The 9,499-nt window shown below is 43.8% G+C and overlaps 1 protein-coding gene and 1 long non-coding RNA gene across 2 annotated transcripts; both read left to right on the top strand.

Annotated features, from left to right (window-relative positions):
- Nucleotides 1–966: 966 nt before the first annotated feature.
- On the top strand, nt 967–5,487 carry LOC129601852 (uncharacterized). The gene is made up of 4 exons (XM_055500762.1): nt 967–1,086; nt 4,376–4,560; nt 4,793–5,347; nt 5,401–5,487. The coding sequence occupies exons 2-4, from the start codon at nt 4,423–4,425 to the stop codon at nt 5,485–5,487; spliced, it is 780 nt and encodes a 259-aa protein (XP_055356737.1). The 5' UTR covers nt 967–1,086; nt 4,376–4,422.
- Nucleotides 5,488–6,922: 1,435 nt separating this feature from the next.
- On the top strand, nt 6,923–9,088 carry LOC129601854 (uncharacterized). Its single transcript, XR_008692295.1, has 3 exons — nt 6,923–6,998; nt 7,688–7,789; nt 8,734–9,088. It is a non-coding gene; the product is annotated as an uncharacterized LOC129601854 (long non-coding RNA).
- Nucleotides 9,089–9,499: the final 411 nt, after the last annotated feature.

Below are 9,499 nucleotides of genomic sequence, written 5' to 3'. Positions count from 1 at the left end.
TTATTTCTTTAAAAATTTATTTTTACCCGTACCACCGACGCCGGTTTCGGCAAAGCTGTACCCGGTACAGCTTTCAAGGTAACCTTGAAAATATAACACTCCAAAGTCCAAGCCGGCCAGTAGGCTAAAGTAACTTCTGACCGTGAGAGGGGACTGTCTGCCCACGGCGCATGCAAACTGGCGAGTAACGTTGAAGAAATCGTTTACCAAAAGTGATCTTCCGTCGCAGCCGGCCTTTCGATACTGTAATTACACTGTTACGGTCAGTAAGCCTGCAGCTAAGCCACTTGATTAATCTGATAGTAATATTTTGCCGAACTCTAATACGAAAAACCGACCAAGTTTCATTATCTACAGTAAAAAAGATTTCTTAAAAGGGTTGACCTTTCCATATCCTTAAAATATTCAAGCATCGCCCTACTCAAGGGTCTTCACTGTATTGTATATGTGCAGTGAAGATAAAGGGCAAGCAAGACATGATAAAAGGTTCGCTGTGCGTGCAAATGGAAGGAGTGTGTTGTTAAAATAATAAAAGTCTACAAGACAAAACTCCTTTCAGGACTTTATATAGGCTTGTTACTTGTACTACTTCGACGTGTTTTTCATAAAACTTCTCGGTAGTAAGAATTCTGCAGTCGTTTAAAGATATTAGCCAAATGCCCAGCTGAATGCATATGGGCATATGATCCCTTCAATCGGGCTACTGGTACAGAATGCAACCGTCTGCGCACACTATATTTAATATTACCTAACGCTGATACTTGGCACAGAGAACCTCGCGCATTTTATGTACTAGTACATGAAAGGCTGTGAACAGTACATGTTGTACAGTTGTAGTTATTATACTGGGTTACAAGATTATACTGGATTTATTATACTGGGTTACAAAATTCCATTTAAAACTTAGCGTCAGTTTTTAACACTGAATAATTCCGGAAGCATTTGCGTAACCACCGTTGTTCCGCTACACTTCTGTTATGGATAATGGATAATCTGGATCACTTCAGTTTTGTTTGATTTGGAACGGGGATATTCAGGTTATTTTGGAACCACATTTGCTGGCGGATCGTTCAACATTACTGACAGGTGCGTAACATTAAACAACAACAACCGTAGCAATCATCAACCGTTATAAGCATTTGAGGTGTTACTGATATGAATTCAGCACAATACACTAATTTTTAATTTTTATGAACGTATATTATTTTTCATGAACACATTCGAATAACAGATTTTCGATTAAGCGAGATATGGCACTCTAAAATGGCGAACTGTAGTTGAAATTCATTGTAGTTCGCCATATCTCGGCAGCCGGATGTTGCGCGCGGACAGTGATGAATCTAGGCGGGTTTCGACGGGAGGGATAGAGAACTCATACTAAAGGCGGGAGTATTCTCTTGGGGGGGCATTAAAGTCTGAAAAAATTAAACTTTTTTTAAAGTGTTACTCGTTTTAATCAGCACTTGGCCAGTCCCGAAACGGATTAATAAATATTTCATATTCTGACTACGTGATCGGAGCAGTGCATGGAGCAGGTTACCTGATTAATGCATTGCTGAACATGTAAACCGAGCCGTTTTCGAAACAACTAGCCGAATAAAGCAATCGCAAGGTACGGCTGTGTAGCTGCGATTATAAGAGCCGCGTCAATAAAAGGATTATCCAAAGCATCCGACCTTTCATTACGGTCCAGTGGTGGTCAAACCTGCTAGGTCACTTGATTGATCTAATAATCGATCTAAATATTTTGCCGAAATTTAATAAGTCTTTTTTCTACAGTGAACACAATTTGTAAAAGAGCTGACCTTTCCTTGATGTTTCAAAGCGTTCACAAGTTTTAAGTGAAGCCTCATATACAGGTAACGCTTGCAAGGCTCAATGCGCATTGTGTGAAGTTTGATTTGGGAACATTAGAGTTCGGACAAGGATTACGTTAATTCTGAAAAATGTGCGTTAATTTTAAGTTTTTTTAAAAAGCGGACGGCCCGCTCTGGCTCTACATTTTCCTGCCCGCTCCCGCCTCGAGCAGGGAATTTCCCGCTAGCGCTTACCGTAAAAAAGCGGGTGCTGGTGTGGGCAGTTTTCCGTGTTTTACGAGTTCTGGGTGAAATGAGACTATGAAAAGAAAAATGTGTGCCAAAACTCTCATTATGGACAACTCCTTTCGAATTTTGTTAAAAAATGCACATAGGCATAAAGATCGTTTTGACACGGAACCGGAATTCGGCATTTGCTTCCATTTTTTAATCAAATTTTTAACTTATTTAAATTAAAATGGTTAAAACATGATGGACACCCAGTTTGGGGTCAGAACGTTCTTTCTGCTTCTACGAATTTACTTTAAAAAAACACTTAAAAGTGACGCCGCATCCTGCGGCCTTGCGAAGGAAATGGATGGTTTAGAGTAGCGTGGTTACATAATAATACTTTACTGAAAAATTTTTTGTACAGTTGTTGAATTTTATTACTGAGAAGTTCGATTGAGTGCACGGCTATTTGAACGAGCTGGTCTGGCAACCACCTCGCGTACGCGCATACGTGTAGTAGTCTGGACTCTGGGTAGTTGATTTCGACTGCCACTTGATCTCCAAAACTTGCAGCATCAGTTTTTCGCTGCGACTTTAACAAAACTTCCCAGTCAATGTTTCAGAACACTGAACGAAAATTTCAGAAACTTTTTGGTATCTTGGAAGTAGGTCTTTATGGCGAATCAAAAAAGTTATGTTTGTTTTCGGTTTCTCGTAGACATACCATGGGTCCGTGCGATGTAGGCGATGCTTGCACCCTATGCTTTGTCTATGAGAAACCAAAACAAGCATAACTTTCTTGATTCGCCATAAATAACTGCTCATCAGAGATCAAAAAGCTTATTAATTTTTTTTCTATCTTCTGAGATGTTGTTTAGAAAGTTTTAAGGAAAGGTAAACGAAAAACTAGTGCTTGAAACTTTGGATCAACTGACAATGACATTCAGTGCAGTCTTTCACTGTTCACATACATGCTCCTCCTCTGACTGTACATCTCTGTCTATCCTGAGTTACAGCATTATGCCTATCCTGAGTTTGCACTCACAGAATCTCTCTATTGTCAGTTAAATTTCTTTCTGTCCTAAGTTACCTGCTTACAAGTTATAATATCACACGGCATGACTCCATAGGTTAAAGCTGTATTATCATTATTACATAATAATTATAATATAGCTTTAGAAAATATCTAGCGTTATTTCCTTCGCAAATTTGAAGACTGTCGTGTAGAAGTAAGACGTTGCACAATACCGACCACAACACAATCGGTTGACAATCTTTTCTCAAACTGCTCTGAATAAGAATGGCCTATCTAACTACGGAGAAGATCAGGAACAAGTCCAGAACCGCTGGAACTCAGGAATCCCTGCTGCTAACACGAGAAATACATAAATGCGAGTATACTTACCTGCCTTCACGCTAGATGTTAGCAGAAGCGATAAGTATAAGATCCATCAACAGGGCGATACTGGAAATGAAGAACGTAGGGACCAAATGGTCAAGGGATAAGTGGGAGCTAAAGGTCACCGTATTACACTTCGAGACTATCACTGATTAGGAGAACCCAAGGCATAGGCAGAAAAGGTCACCAGGAGGTCTTATAGCTAAATCCTCACTCGGAAGAGAACACCAGAGCAAAACCGTAAGGTTAATCACATCAAGAGCAAGTCCCTAGTTTTGTTGAGCTAAAGGTCACTTCGAGACTATCACTGATTAGGAGAACCCAAGGCATAGGCAGAAAAGGTCACCAGGAGGTCTTATAGCTTAATCCTCACTCGGAAGAGAACACCAGAGCAAAACCGTAAGGTTAATCACATCAAGAGCAAGTCCCTAGTTTTGTTGAAATAACAACTCTTGATGCTGCACTGGGCGCCGTTGCACTTAAATTGCTTCTTGTCATACGCAGATGCCTCGTATGTCGTACACGCACGTACCAAGAACAATAGGGATTTAGAAACCAGCACCTGAACTACAAGAGCTGTACACGTAGACGAACCAAAACCAGAGGTCGCGTCGTACTCGCGAACATTAGGTGAAGCCGCTCGTTTGAGTCGCGGTCGGTAGACCAGTGCAAGGGTACACCAGTACACGTCAAGACTTTTGGCAAGTGCGCGTTCTTGCGCTTAAACTTTTTGGAATTTCCATTTACCCACAACTTCCCAACTGGAAGTTGCGCGCACAAACGGGTTCCACAAAAAGTGTCTGGGAGTGCGCGACAGCGTGCGTTTTTTGTGTACTCTGTATGTACACCAATCTTGTAGCGCGTTTCGGGTCACTTCCCTTAACTTAAGGAGCATGCAGCTGTTACCTGTTGCGCTTACTAATGTTTATTCTTCCTCTTCTCCCTATAGTCAACAAAATTCTGGACGAGGCCAAGGAACGCGGCGGCGCCGACACCATGTGTCTTCAGGGATATGGGCGTGGTCCAGGCTTCCGGAGGTTCCCCTTGCCAGTGTTGCCGCCGCAGATGCAGATCATCCGAGCGCCCGAGGGCGGCACACTGCTGGTGTACTGCAACAACACGAACGGCGCGCAGGTACAGTATGACGACTGCCACCGCGATCAGTAGAAGTAGTCTTTTGGTAGTAGTAGATCAATTTTCTAGCAGGAAAATTATTTCTTTCCTGCCGGTCTTTCAATTCGATTGCCGCCAGCCGTCTCATGTTAATCCTAGGACTGCAAACTTTCTTTGCTCTAATCATCTTAATAGCGAATATCGCTATCACAAATGTTAAATTAATGCTTGTCTCAACTGACAGCATTCACAGGTTCCCCAAGCAGAGGTTCCACCGGCATTCACGTACAACGGAAGGCTGGTTTCTCTGGCCAATCCCACACTAGCCTGGATAGAGTCGGAGGAACTTCACTGTTGTAACGGCACGACGAAAACCAGTCACGGTGACATCGTTGCCCGCCCACGCTTTACCCAGAACAGTTGGCGGGCAAGCGAGTACCAGCGGGCCACCGGTGCGTTCAGCATCGTCCTGGAGCACTTCAATGACGGGCACAGCGGTGTGTACGAGTGCCTGCACTCCAACGGCAGCCAACTGGTGGTGACGCAGCGTTATTACGTCAGCGCCATCCGCACCGCCCTCAACCGCCACAACGTCTTCGATCCACCGATGAAGAACCTCACCGTCCGCTACGGTCGCTACGCGGAGATGGTCTGCGCCGTCCGCTTCAATTTCCTCCCCGGTTCCCTGAACACCCGCTTTCTATGGCGCAACGGAGGCCACCTGCTGATGACTGACTCCATGCCGCAGGTGGCCGGTAAGACCTCGGCGTGGAGGGCTTCAACGGGCACTTTCATGTCGGCTTTAATGGTAAGGTGCGGCGCTGCCATTCCACGCTGGCGATCAACAGCGTCACGTGGCAGGATGCCGGGCTGTACGAGTGCTGGTTCCGCATCAACGACCGTCTGGACGAGTGGATCATGCAGGAAGCATACCTGCACGTCATTTAAGCAGCGCCGCGGTTGGCAGTGGTCAGTAAAAGTGCGAAATTTATTGTTCGATCTCGTCGTAGCAAAAGTGAAGTGAACTATTTTCTATGCAAAAACACGGAAACACGGCAAAGATGATATTATTAAATCCTTGACGTACACTTTTTGAACACCGAGTCCTCAGCATCTACCGCGCCGAAGCACAAGCTCAGTACAGTTTACGCCAGCCCCATAATCCACTTCAAAACAGAAAACCAATGCAATGTATCGTAATCACTGCCAAGGACATCTGATTACTAGCACGTCTTCACAAAAAACCCCTTTACTCGGCGAGGGTTAAAATGGCTGGACGAAAACCTGTGGCTATTCCAGAGAAAATATGACTGAAACTTCCATGGATATAGCCGTATAATTGTACACGGATTGTGCTGCTTTTTCACAGGACTGCGTACACTGGCGATAGGATTAGAATTCCTGTGTTAGGACTACTGTGTTCGACATCCTTGTACTTTTTTGTCGCTGCAAGCTAATAACCTTTCATACGATTTTGCGTTTTTGTTGACCACCCGGAGTGCTGATCAGGAGAAGTGCTTTTTGTCAGTGTTGTGTTCAAACTGACAAAAAACTTGATCCAATTACATAATAAAGAGCAACTGTCGAAATTGCACCTGCCCATGTATTAGTCGCCGTTCATGGGCAATGATGTTGGCACGCAACACATGTTTTGACGGAATGCGGTCCCCTTCAGTTCAACTGCAAGAACCCGTGTTAGCCGTTTTTGGATAGCGCTGTAAATTGTACCTTGGTGCTTTATCTCCGGTTTAATTACTCATCCACTAATTAGTCAGCCAGCAAGGTTAACGAGAGTTGGAAAGTCCGAAATCAGTCGATTTTCGCACGGTTCGTTTGTAATTAACCTAAGATGCAAGTTTGAATTATGTTTTTACTGGTGCTTTAAGGGAAGTGGGCCGGTACATCGTACCAAAATCGTGTGCATGCACGAAAACTTACACTTTCGCGCACTCTCAAACACAATTTTGTTTCGGTTTACGACATTCTGTTGCCAGAAGATTTGTATACGCTGGCGTGAAAATCGTCAGTATCGGGGTCATTAAATAAAATATTGTCGGAGATGATGTTCTCGCTTCGCGTAGATCCGTAGACTTAGCTGTGTCACAATGAGATATTAGCTCATACTCTGTCGTTGAGTTAGGCCGGTAGGATAGATTATTACGGTAATTATACCTATCGTACTGATCTCTCCGTCACGGGTTAATGCAGTACCATAACCGTATAAAGTAACGAGCAGGTGTGTGCTCAACTAGATTGTCCTTAATGATTGGTTTTATGTGGTTCATATTCATTCATGCGTTCAGCACGACGCTGCCAGCAAAGGTCCATGAATGCAATGCATGCGGCTTCGCCGCTGTCAGTGTGGTAAGTTTTCTGCGTGGGCCTCAATCTGATCTTGGTATAAAGGATCTCTGTTCGCGGGATCGAGGCTATGGGATTACTTTATGGTCACATTCAGGGTCAGTTCCGTTTTGATATGGGAATGCTCTGTACTACCTGTATCTGTAGGTTTGTACATGCTAAGTAATTCAGACGAGAAGGTTGAAGGTACAACGCGACTATTTTATTTTTATGCCATAAAAATAAAATAGTCGCGTTGTACCGACAGATTTCTTATTGCAAAAGTCGTGCATTTTGTTAGGTAGCACGTTAGTTCTCTGGCAACCGTTTTGCTTTCCGAAAATTCACTGACCGACATACTGTCTTGGCGGCCAATACAATATGTCGGTATGTATTGCTGATTCACGCAGCCTGCGGACCGACAGATTATCGACCGACAAATCGCTTTTCGACAACTCTGATGCCATACGTTTTGCTGAAACAATTTTGCTGTCGGACAGCTTGCTTATCGAGTTATCGGTGTGATTCGGAAGTTTCTTAGCTTTTTAGGTGCATTTCCTAGGGTGTAGTAGCCTACCTTCGTTTTTTTATGTTTTCTTTTGGTCCCTTGAGTTTCTTGAATTGGTCATCCTCTAATGTTTTCCTTTTCCTATACATCCTCATGTTTCCTTATAATTTTTTATGCTTTCTTGTGATTTCTCAGATTTTTCTGATGCTTCTTAAGTTATTTCTATGTTTTCTTATATTTTGTCTAATATTTAAATTAATATGGTTGGTCATAATATTATATTTTACTGTGCTTTTTCAGGTTATATAGCAGAGTGACGTCAGCAAATTGTCGAGGTTCAGCAAACTGTCGTTCAGCACCTTGTGGACCTTTAAGCGAGTTGGCGTTTTAAGAATTTGTCAGGTAAACATTTTGTCAGTCAGCAGAAAGTGGTCAGCAAGTTATTGGTCAGCCAGATAGCGGTCAGGAGAATGTCGGTGTGCCATCTGGGTGCATTATTGCACCCCCGCTAGAGGGGCTGTCAGCACAGCAGCATGGTACTCCTAGCCTCCTATTATTGTCTGGTGTATCAAAAGTGTTGGCAGTAATGTGATTACCGAAGTATTGATGGATTTATCTTGGCTAACTAATAAAAAGCGGTGATTCCTGGCCAATATTGGCATTTGGACAACTTTTGACTGGCTGTGAGTCAACGGTGCGATGTACGGAAGCGGTGGGGATGGACACGGATTGCTTCTTGACCGGGATATTGACGATGATCACTTTCTGGTCGGCTTTCATTTCTCCCCATCCCCTGCATGCTACGTCTATGGTTCGCAAGCGTCGCAACGCTTGCGAACCATGGACGTAGCATGCAAGGGCTTGCGTTCTGGTCCCGCCATTTGTTTTAATCCTGGGCATCACAGCCGTCTGCTGTAATCGTCGCGGTGAGCGACGAATACGTGCATGCTGAAACAACATGTCGGTATTCGTGGCGCTCCGCGACGTTTACCGCGGCCCGTTTCGTTTTCCGCCACAGTGCTGCGGTTCGTTCCCGAATGCAGAAAGTGTATTTTATCTTGACAAATTTGTCTGGAATGCAACAAGCATCCGGCATTGCATTGATCGGTGGGCCATCACTGCTGGCAAAGCATAGCGGCATTCTGCACGATGACCAGCACCAAGCAAATTTCGCCGATTTCACAAAGAGTCTTTCATGCTCGCTGTACAGTGTGCAGCAAGCATGAAACCTCCGTTGGCGAAAAAGTGTAAATGCTGTATTGCAAGTATCACACTGTGTTTGTGTCAGTTGTATAAGAAATTTTACACTAACCTTTATTGCTAAAAAAATTTGCATTGGGTGTCAGTTATTCAGAAGCGCCTGGTCGCTGGAAAACGGTCGACGCAGCCGAATCCACCGTTTTGTCATGCACCAGCGATCGACAGAAGAAGGATCTGCGAAAACAGTAAGATCGGATGATCTTCCTCGGATCCTTCGCAGGCTGCACCAGATGGAAATTAACCACACTTTCCGCCCAGACCGCCGCGCTCCTGTCCCCGATGGTGTCCCGGTGTGATCGCTCGATGTGGAACTGCTGGATAATAACTAGGATCATTATGGTGTGTCATGTGAGAAACATGATGTGATCATCTTGTAATCACCGGTACACGATCTAGACTATAGGTCTATGACCGACGCTTATGCGACCCGGAATACCCGCTGGGTATTCACGCCTACGGTCATCTATCTATATAAGCTATACTCTGCTGTACCATCTGTATCTCATGAGATTGTACCCTCTCAAAATATGTATGCATGCCTAGCATTGTACAGATACCATCCGCGTACAGTCATCATGTACTATCAGTAACGATAGCACGGATAAAGATATTTCAAGTATACTGTACTCTATTTAAGTTGTTTATAAGTTTATTGGGAGCGATTGATAAATAGTTTTATCATGAGCGATATTACCAGTTTTATCATTCATTATTGTAAACTTTCGCAGACGCATTAATACGCTACAACAGCATGTGTACGTGATAACACACTAACAGCACATATCTATAACCCAGTAAGTCTCGTTTCTTAGGTTTCTTTGGTTTTCTTATATAAATAACAAGGTTATATGA

This window comes from Paramacrobiotus metropolitanus, unplaced genomic scaffold (genome assembly GCF_019649055.1).
Source record: "Paramacrobiotus metropolitanus isolate TYO unplaced genomic scaffold, Prichtersi_v1.0 Parri_scaffold0000286, whole genome shotgun sequence".
In the NCBI taxonomy this organism is placed as follows: Eukaryota; Metazoa; Tardigrada; class Eutardigrada; order Parachela; family Macrobiotidae; genus Paramacrobiotus; species Paramacrobiotus metropolitanus.
The sequence above is the reverse complement of the archived record's forward strand: the minus strand, read 5'-3'. Positions and strand labels throughout refer to the sequence as shown.